The sequence below is a fragment of the Gymnodraco acuticeps genome, unplaced genomic scaffold (assembly GCF_902827175.1).
Source record: "Gymnodraco acuticeps unplaced genomic scaffold, fGymAcu1.1, whole genome shotgun sequence".
Classification (NCBI taxonomy): Eukaryota; Metazoa; Chordata; class Actinopteri; order Perciformes; family Bathydraconidae; genus Gymnodraco; species Gymnodraco acuticeps.
This window is the reverse complement of record NW_022989900.1, coordinates 634,546-655,303: the sequence shown is the minus strand read 5'-3', so window position 1 is coordinate 655,303 and position 20,758 is coordinate 634,546. Positions and strand designations below refer to the sequence as shown.

The following is a 20,758-nucleotide window of genomic DNA, read 5'->3' as shown; positions in this document are numbered from 1 at the left end:
TTTCAGTTTTACAAAAGCTGCCTCAGCTGCAGGAGACCACTCATAAGGCAACTTGACAGAGGTGAGTTTAGTCAGAGGTACTGCTACCCTACTATAGTCCCGAATAAACCTCCTATAAAAGTTAGCAAAGCCCAGAAACCTTTGCAACTGCTTCCTGTTAGAAGGAGTGGGCCACTCGGTCACTGCTTGGACCTTGGCGGGGTCAGTCCTTAATTGTCCCTTGTCGACGATAAAACCCAGGAAACTCACAGAAGAGGCATGAAACTCGCACTTCTCAGCCTTAACGTACAGTCTGTTCTCAAGAAGTCTCTGCAGTACCAGCCTAACATGCTGGACATGCTCCTGAAGAGTGCGAGAGAAGATTAGGATGTCATCAAAGTACACAAAAACAAACCTGTTTAACATGTCACGCAAGACATCATTAATCATAGCTTGAAAAACCCCAGGTGCGTTCGTTAACCCAAAAGGCATTACTAAATACTCAAAATGTCCCCTGGGAGTATTGAATGCAGTCTTCCACTCATCCCCCTCCTTTATTCTCACCAGGTGGTACGCATTGCGAAGATCCAACTTAGTGAAGATGGTGGCTTCATGAAGGGGAACAAAGGCTGAGTCTATGAGTGAAAGGGGGTACTTGTTCTTGACTGTGATCTCATTAAGCCCTCTGTAGTCTATGCAAGGGCGTATGATCTTATCCTTCTTGTCCACAAAAAAGAAACCTGCGCCCATAGGCGATGAAGAGGGGCGAATAAGCCCAGCAGCGAGTGAGTCAGAGATGTAACTCTCCATGGCCTCCTTCTCTGGCCTGGAGATATTGTACAGTTTACTAGACGGAAAGGGGGTGACAGGGAGCAAATCTATGGCACAATCGTAAGGCCGGTGAGGCGGCAAGGATAGAGCGTGGTCCTTGCTGAAAACCTCCTTGACGCTGTGATATTCAGGGGGTACAGAGGTGAGATCAATGGGTTTGGAGGGATCTGGTGCTCTAGTAACTGTGGGGGGTACAACAGAGTGTAAACAATGTGAGTGACAGAATAGACTCCAGTTAACGATAGACGAGTTGGCCCAATCTATGTGGGGGTTATGGAGCTTCAACCACGGAAAACCTAAAACGAGTGGCGACATGGGTGAGGGGATAAGGTACAGGGAGATTATCTCGTGATGGTTACCAGAGATCTTGAGGGAACCTGGAGCAGTACGGTGAGTGACTTGGGCTAGGAGTCTCCCATCTAAGGCAAACACATCCTTAGGTTCTGGAAGAAGCTCAAAAGGGAGTTTAGACTGCATCACAAAGTCAGAGTCAATGAAATTGTCATCCGCACCAGAATCAATCAAGACCTGCAGCGGAAGAGAGTTCTGAGACCAGGAAATAGTACCTTTGACTGGGATGCGGTTGGAGGAGGCTGAGTTGATAGATGTGTGGCTCATCAGTGCTCCCCCTGTCGCTGATGAGCCAGGTCTTTTGGCAGAGAGGGACAACCGGCGCTGACGTGACCAGCCTGGCCACAGTAGAAGCAGAGTCTCTGACGAAGACGGCGTTGACGTTCTGATGGAGTAAGCGTCATCCTTCCCAGCTGCATGGGCTCCTCCATAAAGAAGGGAGAGACCTGGGTAGCTGGAGAAGGTCTGGGAGGCCCGGAGTCAGGAGGATGGCGAGAAGGTCCAGAGAATGCCGGCCGACTAGGAAACTTGGACGGAGGGGGAAAGGAGGTGGAGCTATGTTTTCCTGATCTCTCCCTACGCCTCTCGCGGAGGCGGTTATCTAGTCGTATCGCTAGAGAAATCAACTCCTCTAAGGAGGAGGTTTCATCCCTAGCAGCTAGTTCATCCTTTAACTCATCATTAAGCCCCTTATAAAAAATTCCCAGCAAAGCCATGTCTCCCCAACCGCTCTCAGCTGCAAGAAGGCCTACTCCCACCTGTCGAGTGCGGTTGTACAGACGGAGCGAAGAGACGGAGCGGCTCCACCTGTTGCTGCATGCGATCTGCGATTTACGGAGGCCTGCTCGTCACGAAGAGACGGAGCGGCTCCACCTGTTTGCTGCCTGCGATCTGCGATCTACGGAGGCCTGCTCCCACCTGTAGAATACGGCTGTACTGGAGAGGGTTTTATCCCGGAGTCGTCGCGGAGAGACGGAGTGGATCCACGCTTCGGGCTTGGCCTGCTTCCACCGGGCGTGTGCTGCTGTGCGGAGGAGGATTTTACCACCGCTGGGGCCTGCTTTCCACCTGTCCTGGTTCTGCTCTTGCAGAGGCCTGCTTTCACCCCGGGGATATCACGGAGGGACCGGAGCGCTTCCACGCTGCTATTTTCGCCTGTCCTTTGCTGCTGTGCTGATTTTGCTCCAGGAACATCGCGGATACTGTGTGCTGGTCTGGGAAAATGGCCCATATCGGGATTCTGCTGTGCCTATTAACTGTTTTGGACTATGAGAAGATCTCTAGTCATTCTGAGAAGACTACTGGATTCAGGTCTGTTCTGCCACCCGCAGTGGGCATCCCCTGCAAAGGTTCGGATGTGTTGCTCAAACAATTACCGATTGCCTTGTCACAGTCAATCTGCTCGACAAAATATGTTTGTCTTTTTTATTTTCCTGCGATGATGGTTCTTCAGGACTGCTTCTTAAGCTCTAATCACACTCTCGCAGACTTTTCCGGTGTTTCTAAATTAGATGACAATGTATTTGTGTCGTTTAAGAGGAAAAGATGCCTGGTTTTTTTGTTGTTATTACTGTCAGGAAATGTACAACCTAACCCTGGTCCGCCCAGTAGTAGTAGTCAGATCGCTACTCCTGCTGATTTTAAAGCTAGGTCTGGGTTGGGTTTCATCCACTTGAATGTGCGCAGTCTGTTAGGTAAACTAGATGTTGTCCGTATCTGGGCAAAATCGACTGACGCTGACGTCATTGTCTTATCAGAAACATGGCTAAACAAATCTATTTTGGCTTCTGACATTGCCTTAAATGGTTTTAATGTGTATCGTACCGACCGGCCTAATAAAGGTGGTGGCGTTGCCATTTATGTTAAGAATAAGTTCAGTGTAACCGCTGTAGTTTCCAAATCTATCAGTAAGCAATTTGAATTTTTAGCCATAAATATAGAAGTGGCAAAGGGTCAACAGGTCATGGTAGTGAGTTGTTACAGACCCCCCTCAGCTGTCAAAGACTCCTTGTCTTCACTAGCAAATCTTTTATCACAACTAGACTACAAGGAAATAGTGCTACTTGGAGATTTTAACTGGGACTGGTTAACTGCAGTGTCAGAGGATTTTAAAAACCTTTGTATCTCTTTGAATGTTACTCAGATTGTTGACAGTCCTACTCGCCCAAATATTAAGTCCCCTAATAAATCCTCCCTAATTGATCTCATTTTAACTAATGTTCCCCATAAATATTCATCTGTGGGAGTATTTGCAAATGTGAGCGATCACTGTGTTGTAGCCACAATTAGGGACACTAAGGTCCAAAAGGTTAAACCTTGCATTATCATTAAGAGAGACAAAAAACATTTTGTTGAGCAGGGTTTGTGCATGATCTGTTTGATTTTGATTGGGGTAAAATCGATCTGTGTGCTGATGTGGAAACCGCATGGTCTTATTTTTATCTTGGTTTTATGGAGATGATTGATAGACATGCACCCCTGCGTAAATTTAGAGTAAAGGGGCGAGACAATCCTTGGTTTTCTGCTGAGCTGTCTAGTCTCCTTCATGAGAGAAACAAGGCCTGGGCAAAGGCTAGGCAATCAGGCTAAGAGGTAGAGTGGCTGCGTTTTAGGCAGCCAAGGAATAGCTTCACTTCAAATGTCAAAAGTGCAAAGTCGAAGTACTATTTGTCAGTTACCACAGAAAACCTAAATAATCCTAGGAAATTTTGGAAAGCAATAAAATCGATATCCACCGGTGAGATCCGTAATGAGCTACCTCCGTGCCTTACCACAGCATCTGGCACTATATCGGACAGGGCCACTATGTTAAATTGCTTTAATGAGCATTTTGTGTCCTGCGGTTCTATGTTTGATTCTGTGACTAACTCTGCTTCTGTGAACACCCCAATCTGTGACTCTGAACAATGTGGTCTGGAAAACCCTTTCAGTTTTACTCCTTTTACTGTCAATGTTGTTCATGAAGCCTTATCTAAGCTAGATCCTAAGAAACCGGCTGGCCCGGACAACGTAGAACCTTTCTTTTTAAAGATAGCTGCAGATTGTATTGCTCTTCCTCTTACTACTCTTTTTAACCTCTCCCTCAGCACAAATGCAATTCCAAAAATATGGAAGTCAGCTTATGTCTTGCCTTTACTAAAAGGAGGGGAGGCAACTATTTTAAATAACTATAGGCCAATCTCTAAATTGTCAGTTCTGGCGAAGGTGCTCGAACGCCTAGTGAGTGAACAGGTAAAGGAGTTTTTATGTAAAAATGATATCCTGTCTAAACATCAGTCAGGCTTCAGAAAACAACATAGCACCATCACTGCCACAATGAAAGTGGTGAATGACATTACGAGTATTTTAGACAATAAGCAAAGTTGTGCAGCTCTATTTATTGACCTTTCCAAAGCGTTTGATACCGTCGATCATCGCATCTTAAAGCAGAGGCTACTCAGTATCGGCATATCCAGCCATGCAGTGGGTTGGTTTGTGAACTACCTCTCTGAAAGGTCCCAATGTGTTCACTTTGATGGGCTGTCTTCTGAGTGGTTAAACATTGCTAATGGTGTTCCTCAAGGTTCTGTTTTAGGTCCACTTTTATTCTCCATATATATCAACAGTTTAGGTGAAAATGTGGATGAAGCTACTTTACATTTTTATGCTGATGATACGATACCGTGATGTATTGTGCAGGTCCCTCCATTAAGGAGGCTGGTGTTAAATTACAGGCTGTTTTTAACATTATTCAGACTCAGCTTGCTGAACTTAAGCTTATTTTAAATGTTGATAAAACCAAGGTAATGCTATTTTCAAAAGCTAAAAAGACACCAGAGCCTGTTTTGGATATTGTTACTATGCAAGGACAAGTACTTGAAGTGGTTACCAGTTATAAATACCTAGGTATCTGGCTTGATGATTGTCTTACTTTTAAACTTCATGTCAATAACCTGCTTAAAAAGCTGAGGGTTAGACTAGGTTTCTTTTTCAGAAACAAGTCCTCTTTTGAGGACTAGGGTTAGACTAGGAAAAGGCTAGTCACTGTGACCTTTTGACCTGTGCTGGACTATGGTGATTTGATCTATATGAATGCACCTGCCCATTGCCTGGAAAAGTTAGATGCCGCCTATCACAGTGCCCTGAGATTTGTTACTAACTGTAAAGCACTTACTCATCACTGTACCCTGTATGCCAAGGCAGGTCTGCCTTCACTAACTGTACGGAGGCTCAGTCATTGGTACATGTTCATCTATAAAGCCATGTTGGGTAAACTACCTTTTTATATCTGCTCTCTGATCTCTCGACGAATTGAAAGTACATATTGCCTGAGATCTCATTATGTTGTTTTATTAAATGTGCCAAGTGCTAGGACTGTCTTAGGGAAGAAAGCTTTTAGTTGTGCAGCTCCACTAAATTGGAACAGTCTGCAAACATGTTTAAAACTGAGCACTTTGGTTCCCCTGCATCATTTTAAAACTCAGCTGGGTGACATGCTGTTTGATACTCATGGTACCTGTCTCTGTAAATAGAGTTTGTAAACTGTACCCTGTACATTATGTTGTATGTCATCCTTATTGTTGTTCTGTTGTTTTTATGTTACATGTGTAACTAATGTCCTGCAGGTCACCCTTGAAAAAGAGATCTTTTGATCTCAAGGGGCTTCACCTGGTTAAATAAAGGCTACAAACAAACAAGAATGCGGAAATCAATAGCAAAATCAGCAACAGAGCCTGAACCCTGGTGGAGTGAAAGGAGTCTTTTACCAGCCTCCTTCCCCCTCACTGGATGATCAAACACTCTACGCATCTCTGCAGTAAAAGACGACAGAGACTGACTAATAGGCGAGTTGCTGTTAGATATGGCAAGGGCCCATGCTGCTGCTTTATCACTCAGTAGGCTCATGTTGAAAGCAACCCTAGTTCTGTCAGTGGAATAAGTGAAAGGCTGTTGCTCAAACACAAGACTACACTGGTGTAAGAACTGACTACAAGACCCTAAATCTCCTGAATACCTGACGGGTGTGGGGATAAAGGGCTCACGAGGATTTCCGGGCTGTCGTTCCGGATCAGCCTGAGGTGGAGGAGCAGGGTCTGTAGCTTGAGCATCGGCAGTCAGCGGGAGTGTGGAGAGATGTGCTGCGACCTGTTCCATACGGCCTCCGATGTTGGTCACACTGGCGGTTAAATCCCGAATCGCTTCCATAACTTTCTGCAGAGCTCTGTCATGTTGCCCTATCATTACCCCTTGAGCAGCAAGCGCTTCCCTGAGTCTCTCATTCTCTGCGGGGTCCATTTTGGCCAGAGTATTCTGTGACGTTTAGATACTACTGGGACCCCAAAGCAGAGACTGACAAAAATAAAGTTTCAATGAGTTTAATAAACAAAGGTAGTCCAAGGCAGGTACTGACGACAGGGAGCTTGGCTGGCCGTAGTAAATCCAAAAATAAAGCTGCGGGAAAACGTTCCCGACCAAAACTCAAAAAGAACTCCTTAACTAACTGCAAAGTGAACAACAACAGACTCCAGGCTGCAGAAAGGCACTCTGGACCGCGGGACAGCATGAAATACTCTGGCAGAGAAGTGAGGTGAGGGCCAGGCTCTTAAAGAGCAGGTTAATCAAGTGAGTGGGGACAGGTGTGCCTCATCTGCAGCCAGGAGTAAACCAGCCACGCCCCCCGTCACACACCAGGGTTGCATTCCAATAGTCCATTTAGCTTAGGAACCTTCCTAACGGAGTGAAATGACCCGGAAGTACGTCACTGGCAGCCATGATAAGTGCCGTTCCAATTCTCCAAATGAAAGGAAAGGAGGTTTCAAACTTCCTTTATAACCTCCTTTAGCTTAGGAACCACTGGACCTCCCTAACCGAAAGGAGAGGAGAAAATGCTGCCCCACAATGCATTGCAGCCGCAGCATTTGCCGTCACTCAACAGTCGGCCGTTCACGGACACAAACGATAATGGCAGAAATTATATCATGAAAGTTACGGTGCTTATTACGCATTTTAAAACGTATGTGGTAAGTTGCCAAAGTGCTTTGTTCTGAACGTTCATCAGTATTATAATCAAAAAGAGAAATATGAACGTTAGTTTTTACTGAAATGATCAAATAAAGTCAACATTTCACTGAGCTGTGTGGGGTTGTTCAACTTTTAAAAGATGTTTGAATGGTGATATACACAGTGATAGGTGTTAAGGACTAACGTTTATAATAAATACATTTGTATTTATTTTAAGATCTTTTAATAGTTCATACAATCATACGTATTGGGATCATTTGTATTAATGTGGACCGGAGGGAGAGGGTGACGAGCATAAGTTTCACTTTCCTTTTTTATTTCAATTCCAACTTTGGTCATGAAGAATATGTTTCTCTGTTGTCCACGTTCATAAAGCATAAAGCAACAGCATCAGAGCACGGTGCAGAGTCTCTAGATGAGTTTACAGTAGTCCCTCGTTCTTATTAAACATCCATGTTGTAGTCCGGTGTATAGAAAACTGTAGTTTCCATAGTTTCCCCACAGCAGCAGACGCACATTCATGACGTCCGCTGAAGCATCATAAACACGTCGGATAGTGAAAGTGCATTCGGATTCTCTAAAGTACCGCAGTCTCTTCTCCTAAATCCTTTTGAATTCTCCTATCCACTATCCCTTAACCTCGTGAAGTTTCACTCAGAGGTCAAGGAATAGGAGATAGAGTTAGAATTTAGGAGCTGATTTTTGGATTATCGGAACGCAACCCAGCCCTGCAGAGACGGAAAAACAGAGTAGTGAGGGGTAAAAGGAGCACACAACAAGTAAAACACAACAACAACAAAAACCCCATGCAAAACATAACAGAAATGTTATGTTCTTTAGAGAGTTTGTGCCAAGTGAAGCACTTTATCTGACAGATTAAATCCTAAATATCGTTTCTTCCTTGCACGTTTAAATTCCTCTGCAACTCACTACACTGAACATTCAAAATGGTTTCCCTCTGTCGGGTGGGGTCAAAGGATACAGATGACCGCAGCCTTTAGCTGACGCTTTTATCCAAAGCGACTTACAATAAATGCATTCGACCAAGAAGATACAAACTTGAAGTAAACAGAATCATATAGGCTAAGTACAGCAGGTTTCATAGAGCTAAAACATGTCAAGTGCTACTCAACTGGCTTTAGATAAGCCCGTCCTTTATTAGTATATGTGCTTTGTTAGTAATTGTATTGCTCGAAAGTGGAGTCGAAGGAGATGAGTTTTCAGTCTGCCCCGGAAGATGTGTAAGCTATCTGCTGTCCTGATGTCAATGGGGAGCTCATTCCACCATTTTGGAGCCAGGATAGCAAACCCACGTGTTTTTGCTGATGGGAACTTGGGTCCCCCTCGCAGTGCGGGTGCAGCGAGTCGTTTGGCTGATGCAGAGCGTAGTGCACGTGCTGGGGTGTACGGTTTAACCATGTCCTGGATGTAGGAAGGGCCAGATCCACGTAGAACTAAAAAGAAAGGTGAGACTAATGATGGATACCAGAAAAATATCCCTTTTAAGAAATGTTTAAAATCACAGCAGGATTATTATCATATAGGCGCTTTATTATTATTATTATTATTATTATTATTATTATTATTCAGTTCATTTTATTTTCCTTATTGTGTTGGACATTCTGTTTTTTTCTCCTACTTTTATTGTTGTTATACATTTGTGATAATATTTCAAACCATGTGATTTTCCATTGATTTGGCATTACTGTATATCCCTGTTTTCTTTCATTTTATGGCTACACCATTTTCTATATAAATAAGTAAAGGTCTGTCATGAATGAAAGGGTGCTTTTATAAATAAAAAAATTAAAACTAAATAATATAAATGTGTTCTAGCTCTAACATTACAATTCTCCTTGGATGTAATAATACTCCAAATAAATATAATTACATGCAAATATCAACAAACTATTACCCTAGGTTCTTATTCCAGCCCTGGATTTAATGGTACATTATACTGTATGATAGTTGTGTATGTGAGATTATGAATACACACACGTCTGTAGGTCACAGTCTCTACCTGCGGTTCAACCTCATTAAAAAAATATCGCCGGAAAAATAAATCTGTCTCTCTGCCACCGCTGCAAATGTCAAAGCTGTTGAGATGAATTTGGGAGTCATTTCTCAGGATCATCTCAGTCCCGCTGATGTTTGATCCTGCGGTCATAGTTTAAAATCCTCTGTCCTACTGCTTTATTCTTTATACTGAATTATTTACACAATTATTAACACGTCATATCAGAGAAGATCAGTCAGCCGGGTGGGGGGGGGGGGGGGGGGGGGGGGGTCAGGAAACACAGAGGATGTGTAGTAATGTGATTCATTATCATACGTTACCTTTTTATTACTATATTCATTATCAAACACGGCAAATATAGAGAAAATATGAGGTTAGAGTTAGCTTGAATTACAAATGTATTACTTTTTACTGCATTTATCTGATAGATTTAAATATTTAGATTATTTATTCAGACTATATTGAACTAAGAAATTATGATGTTTTATTATAGACTGTTAATTTCTTGTGTCTTAATTTCTCTTATGTACATTGCCTTGTTTTTTATGTTGCTGCAATGCAAACATTTCCCAAATTGGGATCAATAAAGTCTCTATCTATCTATCTATCTATCTATCAAAGTGCCCAGCAGTAATTACATTTTGCTCTAATTCACCAGCTGCAAGATTTGTAATGAACACAATAATGCCTCAATAATTATGGAATAACGATTACTTTTATTGTAGATTATTTTTGCAATTTGTCTAGAAGAAAATGTTAGAAAAATATCGAAAAATGTCTTGTTTTGTCGGTCCAAAACCCAAAGGTATTCACTTTAATCTGATATTTAGAAAAAGTGTTTTACTTTTTAATGCACTACATGAATTTCAAACTTGAAGTAACTTTTTCCGTAAATAATATGACTACTAATTTACTAAATAGTTGACAAATAGCTAACCTTTGCTCCACATTGACCATATTTAACATAAATGTGTATTATATGTATTTTTTTTATTATTATATTTTGATACTATATAATAAAAAAACGCCACTTTCAAAATAGAGACATTCTACACTATGAATAATTATTTTTTTATAATTTAAGTACATTTTGCGTATAATACTTGTACTTTAATTAACGTTTTGAACTCAGGAGTATTTTTAGACTGAAGAATTACTAGGACTGACTACCTTTCCACCCCTGGTACCCGGACCAGAATCTGCTCACCTGACTTTGCCGTCATAATTAATCTTTTTTTAATGTTTTATTTTCAGGGTCTGAAGCCGATGGATTTCAACGGTCTGTCCGACCCGTACGTCAAACTGCACCTGCTGCCCGGAGCCTGCAAGGTGAGACTCTGATACTCATCAACCTGAACTTAAAGGAATAATTCAACAGAAAATCAAATGATTATATTTCAGTTACCTGACCCTGTGTTTTTTCCATGTTACTCTTGTGTTTGAGTATTGGAAATGAAATAATTTACATCCTTTTTCACTGATAGTGAAGTAAAGTACTGCCAGTTTCAGATAAGATCATTTTAAAATGCCATGAAATGCAATCTTCCTCACCCAGCTGCCTGGTGGAGCATACAGAATAACTGGAGAATTGACTGAAAGGATTTCTCTGCTGCTCTGTTTAATATAATATAAAACTGTTCTATGCTGGTTTTCCCTTTCTTGTATTGTATTATAGTTTTTGTGCATGTAAATGGTCTGCAAAGGCTAACATCCCTGTGTTCCCTCCAGAGGGAGTTCCTCTCCCACACTCTCCCCCCCTGAAACGCCTCCATTGGACTCCTTTGATTACTTCTATAACATAGTGACATCACTGCGTAACACTCGCACTTCTATTGGCTAGCGCTCCAACACATTATACATGATTAGCTAAGGGGCGGGACATCTCACCAATCACAACAGAGCTAACCAATCAGAGCAGACTGGGCTCTGGTTTCAGACAGAGGGTGAAAAGAGCTGCTGCAGTATGAGAAAAATAAAGAGCTTTTTGAACACAGTAGAGTAGAGGCACAACATACTAATATGAACCTGAAAATAGAGCACAATATGTCCTCTTTAACAAGTCCAATTATGGCTTTTACATACAGAGAATACTGTCAACAACCATTAAAAAAAAAAAAGTGTTTTTAGTTATAAATTGCTCTTTACAGTAAATCAGGCACTGAATGATATTTGAATACAGCCCTCTGTAGAAAGCTACATGTCAGTGCTACTGAAGTGGAGATTTCTGGTTCAGAAAACCTTCTTTAAATATATTGTAAAATCCATACTTTTTGCACACACTGCAGTGCAGACACAATGAATTTGTTATTACAAGTTTTCTGGAATGTAACGCTTAAATATGCAAATGACGCATTATGTAAAGGTGGCTTCTATTGTATTTATGAGAAATGTACAGACACAAATAGAGAATTTAACTGAAATAGACACCTTAATGTGGATAATGTATGTTTTATATCCACTTGTCTGAAAGAAGACTTCCATATTATGGAATATTGACCGGAGCATAATAAATCACATTTATGTATGTGTCCTTCAGGCCAATAAGCTGAAGACGAGGACGATCCGTAACTCTCTGAATCCGGTCTGGAATGAAACGCTCACTTACTCCGGGATCACAGAAGAAGACATGCACAGGAAGACGCTCAGGTGTGTGTGTGTGTGTGTGTGTGTGTGTGTGTGTGTTGTGTGTGTGTGTGTGTGTGTGTGTGTGTGTGTGTGTGTGTGTGTGTGTGTGTGTGTGTGTGTGTGTGTGTGTGTGTGTGTGTGTGTGTGTGTGTGTGTGTGTGTGTGTGTGTGTGTGTTTGCACGTGTGTGTGTTCCCAGTTTGATCAGATCTAATTTCAGACTGATTACTCTTACAGCGATTAATCAGGCTCTGGGACATCTTGACATTCAGATATGAAGCTCAGTTGTCCTCTTCCATTAATGTACCTGTCAGAGCAGGAAAAAGAATAAATGGAGCTCAGGAGGAAAGTGATCTTTCCCCCGTTCTCTGCATGTAAACACACACAATAACCACCCTTCAGATTGGGTTTAATTGGAGCGTAATCAGAGGTGGCGTTTGATGAAAATTGCTATTTTTAATGTGGATTTCCAACATGCTGCAGCTCAGTAATGATGAATTCATGTTTGTTCCCATTGAAGGCACAGAGGGGGGGGCCACCATCCATAATCAAAATAAGTGGAATAACAGAGCAGAAAGACTTTAATTACGGAGCTCAGGAGCAGACGTTTAATCTTAACTAAACATGAGGCAGAGGCAGTGTGAACAAACCTAATGGAAAAATATTATATATATATGAATCAATTGACAGAAATATTAGAAACACTTGGCTTCCGTACATATACACAGTTTGCACGTACACATACACAAACACACTTACCGACAACGGCGACCCTCGTGTCCAACATTTGCACATCGATGAACACTTTAAAACAAGAACTAATTTCCATCCTCACATGTCCCCTCACATACAACATATAAGAACATGACATTTATATACAAAAATAAATACATGACATGCAGAAAGAGCATGAGCAGCATACAAGCATTTACCACATGGCAGTACAATGTAGCAGTTACGACATATAAAGTGCAGGAGGAGATACCCCTGTGTTAAAGTGCATTTAGTGCTGATTGCACGTCTGTTTGTTTCTCAACCATTCTTTGAGTTGACCTTTGAAGCTATTGAGAGCGGGACAATGCTGTATCTCAGTTGGGAGGCTATTCCACAACGAGCTGCCTTTAATGGAAAGTACATTGTGTCCAAAAGTGGTCCGTCTGTGGTGGACTTCACAGTCTCCTCTGGTGTCTGACCTAGTGCAGCGTCCAGTGTGTTTTCTGTGGATGAATTCCCCTGAAGGGGGGGGGGGCAGTCCATGTAAACATTTATAAATAAAGACTTAAAATGGTCAAAAGAAGAAATTGTGTTTTTCAGGGATGGTATAGTGGTGGTATGAATTTGTCTTTCTGTCAAACACCTTGATAGCTCTCTTGTACAGCTGTTCTATCGGTTTCAGGTTTATGGCACAAGCAAACGACCAGTTTGTAGAACAGTATTCAATGTGGGATAGAATCATACAGTGGAGGTATGACTTTGCAGCATTGACAGTTAAGAAGGGTCTAATTTGTTTAAAATGTTGCAAATTGAATTTAACGGTATTGGATACTTTCTTAATATGTTTCTTAAAAGTCAAGTTTGAGTCCAGTATGACTCCAAGATACTTGAACTGGGAGACTACTTCTATTTCTGCTCCGTTTAAAAACACGTTGGATCCTTCGATTTTGACTGGTCGTTTACTGAACATCATGCATACTGTTTTTTTTGCATTTAACTGTAAGCAAATGTTGTTCAGCCAGTGTTGAACCTTGTCCAAAGCATTTGAAAGACAGGGTGTGATTATTTCAGTATTTTTCCCGTGTACAAAGATGACCGCATCATCGGCATACATTTGCACATTCAACTCAGGACATACATTAGGCAAGTCATTCATGTACAGTGAAAAAAGTAACGGTCCAAGAATGGAACCTTGTGGAACCCCAACAGGGTTGACAAGGTAGGGGGATTGGTTTTATTAGACCGTCGATATGTGTGTTTATCAGAGGTGTGGACTCGAGTCACATGACTTGGACTCGAGTCAGACTCGAGTCACCAATTTTATGACTTGAGACTCGACTTGACAAAATCACAAAACACTTGCGACTCGACTTGGACTTGAACACCAATGACTCAGGACTTGACTTGGACTTGAGCCTTCTGACTTGAGGTGACTTGATACTTTAATTCAGGGGTCTCCAACACGCCGATCGCGAGCTGCCGCTAGAAGAGAAGACTCCCGTCGGGGAGAGCAGAATCTTCAGCCGCTCCTACTCTTGCTGAGAATTAGTGATGTGTCGGTCGCGAACGAGCCGGCTTTTAAGTGAACGACAGGAGCTGGCTCGCGCCCGCGAACGAGCCGTTTTTTGTTTTTTTTGCGGAGGGATCTAGATCGGCATGAAGGCACATTATGCAATGTGCACATTATCCCGCTTATTACATGGCCACATTCTCAACAAAGTAACGACATGACTCCCAATATTAATTGAAATGCTTTTATGGATTTAGAAAATGATTTTATTGATAGTTGTATGTATTTATTTAAATTGACATGCATCCGCTAAGAAAAATAGTCCGTTGTTACTGTTTGAACTAACGTAGCAACGGCAGGAACTGCTTCGATAGTGTTTTTGAGGAGCTTTTTGATTACAGATTTGAAAACATCGTTGCTTGCTTTAAAAGTAGCACAATTCATTATGTCAAACCTTGGAAAGTATCTAGATATCCCTGCCCTAATGCCAAAGTAACTGGCAACTGAATATGTGTCGCCGTTTGATGTCTATCTCTGGACCGCTGCGTAAAAAGGAGGGTTTCTGCCCTGTTACTTCTCTTCTTAATTCTATAAGAATAAAACACGGAGGACGGAGATGATCTCAGAGCAAGCTCCCCTCTCATGCAGGGGGAAGTGGTTTCTATAGCTAATAGTTACTGAAATAGAGCCCTGCTGTTTTGTCAGGGCCTTTTCTTTAAATATAATTTTAAAATGTCGATACAGTAGCCCCTTTTTTAAAATAGCCTAGTTTTTATAGGTGTTGCTATCTGTTTTGTGTAGCGTGGTTCTACAAGCAAGTCAGTGCATTCATTGGGTGGTATCAGAGAGTTACACGGGTCTGTAAATGCAATGAAAACATTTGGCCACAGCAAATCATTTAAATTAAACATGTAATTTTCACTTTTGAATACTTCAGTACAAAGGATGTATTGAATAATTTAAGTGATATATGTGTACACATATACATCATTAATTAGTCAAAACAGGGCTACATTTGATTGAATTAAAAGGTATATTATGTGGTAAACTGAAGAGCCGTTTGGGAGCCGAAAGAGCCGGCTCTTCTTGGTGAGCCGAGCCAAATGATCCGGCTCACCAAGAAGAGCCGGAATTCCCATCACTACTGAGAATCCTTGCAGGCAGGGGCGGGTCTTTATTTAGCTGGGCCACCATGCGGCCAATCATATGCGAGGACACACTAGGATCATACCATTATGTGAAAGAAGGGTGGGGGGCACAGCAGGTGTAGTGGTACAGGCCAGCTGCACAGAGCGACGGGGAGACGGATTTAAATGCAAGCGTGTCGGAAAAAGTCAAGAAATTAGCGAAATCCGAAAAAAGAAGCAGCATCTGGCTGCTTTTCAATGATATTGGAGAAAGCAAAGCTGAGTGCAGGATTTGTAAAATGAAAATAACCTTTTTTGGTTACCTTTATTTTGGTAACCACTCAGGATTTACTGTCAGAGGTGTGAGAAGTTCAGATCTTGTACTTGAGTACAAAAGTACCAGAGTGTAGGAATACTCTGTTACAATAAAAAGTGCTGCATTCAAAATGTTACAAGTAAAAGTACAAAAGTATTAGCATCAAAATATAGTTAAAGTACCACCTGCAGAGGGACCTAGATTTGGGTGTTATTTTCCCCATAGAGACCGCCTGGCTGCACATTATCCCTTGCATAAAGATAGATTGTGGGTCCCTTATAACATGTTGTACACAGTGGAAATAAACATTCTGGTTACCTCAACATCAGGGATCTTATACATTAAACTCCTTCTGAATCAAACCGTCATGGTAGCCTGGTCTTACTGATCTCTCTTCAAATAGAAGAAAAACACATTACTTTACCAGCAGAGAGAAAATGGATTATTAAATTATTAATGTGACTAATAAAGGGCAGTTTGATTATTAAGTATTATTCTGTTGATCGATGTCATTACATTTGGTGAAAAGCACATAATGACTTGTTTAAGACTCGTTTTGTCAAAGTTTAGGACTTGGACTTGACTTGAACTTGCCCATCCTGACTTGAGACTCGACTTGGACTTGAGCGCAAAGACTTGAGACTTGACTCGGACTTGAACGAAAAGACTTGAGACTTGACTCGGACTTGCAAAACAATGACTTGGTCCCACCTCTGGTGTTTATAAAGTTGGTGTCTAAATCATCTGCATCCCTAGCCTTAGAACCTTTTAACCCTAAGATTATATTTTTTACCTCCACCTCTGTGATTTCCTCCAGGTCAAAAACTGGATGCGTATTGTTGGGGCAGACACAGTAGTGGTGGCTTAAAGCCCACTTCTGCTCCGCGCCGTCCGTTTAGATGAGCCTGGTCAGATTGATAAAAGAGGGAGTTCAAAACACCGGCATAAAAGTTATAACAATAATCTGATTGTAATGGTAAAAAACACCAATACAAGTTTACAGAGTACTCTGGACTCCCAGTTCTACTGCTGTGCGATACAGGTATCGGGACCAGCCAGTCAGAAACAGGGGGCATTTTGCATGACTACACAACAGTATATATGGATATATTTTGGGGTGGAGAGCCACTTCTTATCTTCCACCGGACCCAACTCCTTTAATTTCCCAGGGAAGGTTTCACACAAACTATTCTTTCCTACACAATCAAACATTGTACACAGATATATTGGTATCAAACATTGTACACAGATATATTGGTGCTTGGGATTATTGGCCCCAGAAAGAACCTTGAAAAAGAACATGTGTGTGTGTTAGTGAGGGGAAGTGTATGTGTGTGTGTGTGTGTGTGCGTGTTGATAAGCGGAGGCGTATGTGTGTGCTGCTGATATCTGGGTCAAGGAGTTTATGTGTGTGTGCTGGAGACAGGGGGTGTATGTGTGTGAGTTCGCAATATCTGCCTTATGGAGTTGTAGGTAAGAAGGTTTATATATATATATAGGATTACTTCAAAACAGTCCCAAATAATACATGTTCACTTCAATACAGTTCAAGATAATACCTGTTTACTTTAATACAGTTTAGAACAATATCTGGGTGCTTTAATCCCTCTTTTGATCTCTCCTTCAGAGATCAACTTATACACAGCATTTGAAACATACCCTACTGTCATTTTTTCTACTGTCTGTTCTCCAACATTTATATAAATCCATCAGTCGCTGGGATTTAGAGCACTTTTAAACCTTTAGGAACAGTCCATCATAACAACTTCTTATGACAGTGGAGGGAGACCAAAATATGTTAAAAAAAACTTGTCCTTGTCGGCTGAGTCATCGTGCTCTTCCCCCTCCGATGCGTAAGCCAACAAGGGCATTTGGTACGAAGGGGAAGAGGCAGCTTTTCCCTCAATGGTGGAACTGATTAATCTAACACACAATGAGCGAATGCAAGGCACACAACAACAACCACATTTCACCAAAATGGCAATAAAAGTAGCCACAGACATTAGAAGAGACATTATTAAACTTTTCCATTTACCAAACATGTTTGTCATCCATTCCTCCATAGGATTGTTGATCCCTGATTGTTCATGCATGGTTTTAGATAGGGCGCGTAGACCCTCTAAGGCTTTAGTCACGGAGCCGTTAGGCGCCGTGTTGTTGGGAATAAACGTGCAGCACATATCACCGAACATTGCGCAAACACCCCCTTTCTCCGCCAGAAGCATATCCAACGCCATTCTATTTTGTATAGCCATAAGGGAGGTAGGCTCTAACTGTTCAGCTAGGCCTTCTACTGCGTCCCTAGTGAGGTTTGCTAAATGGAGGACATTGTAATGTACAAAGTTAATCCTGTCTACATTTTTGTTAGGGGTAATGGGAATAATAGCTGAAATGATAGGAATATTTTCGAACCCTGCCGCGATCTGGTCAGCTAATTTGTACTCATTAGGGACCCCCCGAGGGACTCCTATGGAGTAAATGTAAGTAGGGGAGTTACTGGAAAGGTCAAAGTTGACCCCTGCGTCTCTTTTGTTTAAGACGTGTCTTCGCCGTCGGTTAGCTAACTGACCGTTCGAGACATGTTTCGCATCGAGGGGAATTAACCTATCACCTAGTAATGTCAAAGGGGCATGGAGGCGGGTCATTGCACAAAGTCCTATTGATGCTTCCGGAATTCTGGTATACAACCGTCGGCCGTCACAATAATAGTAAAGTCCACCCCTGGCCCAATGACCTACCATATTACCTGCTAGAATGCTGTTGCACCAGTCAGAGGAAACATTACCCAGATTAAATTTAGGGGAGGCGCTGGTTAATTTGAAACAAGTGTATCCCCCTCTGCCTTTTCTTGGAGTAAAGGGCCCTGTTTTCGTGTCATTATCAATCGGTGGGAAAAGGCTGGCTAAGGTTGTACAGTTTGATGGGCTAGCCATTTGGGTAAGTTTTAACATACAGTTGTAACCCCAGGTATCTGAAGGGAAGAGAGGAGCTGGGTCAGTTATCAAGTGGGGACGAGCGGTCGCGCAAGCTAAACAATCACCTACCATTTGTTCGTGAGCAGTCCCAGCAACCCATTTTAACCATAGGTTATCATCAGTAAAACCCGTGGCCATTTTAATTATGTCTAGTGGTTCAACTTCGCTAGTACATTGATCTCCGCAGATAATTTTGGACATATAGTGTACCTCGGTTATAGTTGGGCGAGTTACTGCTGGTTTTGGAGTGACAACTATCTTAAACAGACCTTGGGGTGACTTGTTTCCTGCATGTGCTGCCAAAATATATAGACCTGTATCGCTGATCTCCACCCTTTTTAGGATAATTAAGACGGGGTTGCATCTTCCTGTAGAACAGGGAGAGGTAGGGTTCTTTCTAATGACTTTCATTCTACGTTTTAGTGACGCAACAATCCTTGCTGATTTGAATTTAGGCGTATATCCCCAGTCTGTCGGACCAGAGTTAACTAGTACATAAGACCAGGATTCGCATTTACATCCTCGGGTGTGAGTAATAGATCCCTTATCTTCCCTGTTAAAGGGAGAATCAGAGGCATAACTTGCACCTGTGGACCTTCGGTCGGTGAATATATTGCATACTGTTGGGGTGAGGCAGACATAGCGAGACTTGAGTATGATTTGTCAGAGTTGGAACATGGGGCGATCGCGCACAGATCTATGTCCACTATTCCGTCGCTACCTTCTTGGAGAGTGAAGGTTATTTTTGGGGACATAAGGCTGGTTACTCTAGTCCCTCTTTTGGTCCTTACTATCTCTTCCTCAGGGGTGGGGGTTGGAGAAAGAACATCATTAGTTTCACAGACAATGAAAATTATCGTTACTATAATGGTAAAAAGGAGGCCCAGGCCTGCTACCTTTCTCTAGCGCCCGTACATAATTATGCTGTTAGCTCCAATTCTTCTGGTATCTTTAAACCGTATATTACCAATGGTCAATGCGATCGTACCTTGGTTCCCCAAAATACAAAACGTGCCCCCTGAGGGAGATTGAGACCCAGATGTGCCAAAACCCTCTTGAGTATGAGGAGTATTTAAATAGACATCTACCCTCGTTCAGATGTTGAGTGATGATAAAAGGGCCTATTTGGAAAGTAAAACAGGAGTTATTCCAATCTTGGTTAGTGATTGATTTTAAGCGATAGGTTGATAATGGTAAATGCGGGTCCCCACATATATAAGTAGTCTTCCACCAACTGATCCAAGTTAGCAGGGGTGAGGGAGCTACCCGGGTTTTATGACCTATCTCACGGAGGTCTTCTAGGCGCTTCTGAAAGGTGCTCGTTTCGCTCGGAGTCTGAAGAGAGATTACTGTGTCTGCCCTAAAAAAAACCTTCAACATTTCCTGGAACCTTTAACACATATTTTTGTAGAATAAAACAACTCCCTTAAACAATGGGCTAAAAATACACAAATCCCTTAAATTATGGGATAAATCAAGTCCCTCAAATAATGGGTTGATAAACAAAATCCCTCAAATAATGGGTTATTAAACAAAGTCCCTCAAATAATGGGTTATTAAACAAAGTGTCACGGTGTGTGAAGCAGGTAGGACCCAAATGCAGATTAAAGTGAAATTCCTTTATTTCAAGGCTAGGTTTATCACCTAAAGACAAAACAGAACACTCACCGACGAACTAGTCATGACAAAAGACGAACCGACAAAGACAGACAGAAAAAACAGAACTTAAATACACACAAGACTAATCACAGAAACAAGACACAGGTGAGGAGGGAGGAGAAAACACAGGGACACCAGGTGAACACAATCGGGTAAATTAGACACACCAGGGAAACTAACGACCGGGAACCACAGACAGATTTAAACAAGACACAACGCAGACAGAAACAGGCAAGACAGGAAGTGAAGACCTTTCAAAATAAAACATGAAACAAGACAAGACAAAACACCATAAAGACAGATCGTGACACAAAGTCCCTCAAAAAATGGGATATTGAAACAGAGTTCCTCAAAAAATGGGATAGTGAAACAGAGTTCCTCAAAAAATGGGATAGTGAAACAGAGTTCCTCAAAAAATGGGATAGTGAAACAGAGTTCCTCAAAAAATGGGATAGTGAAACAGAGTTCCTCAAAAAATGGGATATTAAAACAAACTCCACACCGGCTATATCAACCTGTTTCAGCGGAGAGTCGAATCCCCTGTGCCGTCTTGGCTTGCCGTGTCTTTGTCCCCCCCGATCCGCTGACGGCGGCTTCTGGGCTGCCTGCTAGAGAGATGTCTTCCGGATCCTCCTCCTCCGGCCCGCTGATCGCG

At 42.0% G+C, this 20,758-nt stretch overlaps 1 protein-coding gene across 2 annotated transcripts in view; it reads left to right on the top strand.

Annotated features, from left to right (window-relative positions):
- doc2a (double C2-like domains, alpha) overlaps nt 1-20,758 on the top strand; it is a 185,735-nt gene that overhangs the window by 107,593 nt on the left and 57,384 nt on the right. For both annotated transcript variants that reach the window (XM_034206677.1, XM_034206682.1), the window contains exons 4-5: nt 10,433-10,507; nt 11,715-11,824. In XM_034206677.1, the coding sequence (XP_034062568.1) occupies nt 10,433-10,507; nt 11,715-11,824 (185 nt within the window). The remainder of the gene's footprint in view (nt 1-10,432; nt 10,508-11,714; nt 11,825-20,758) is intronic.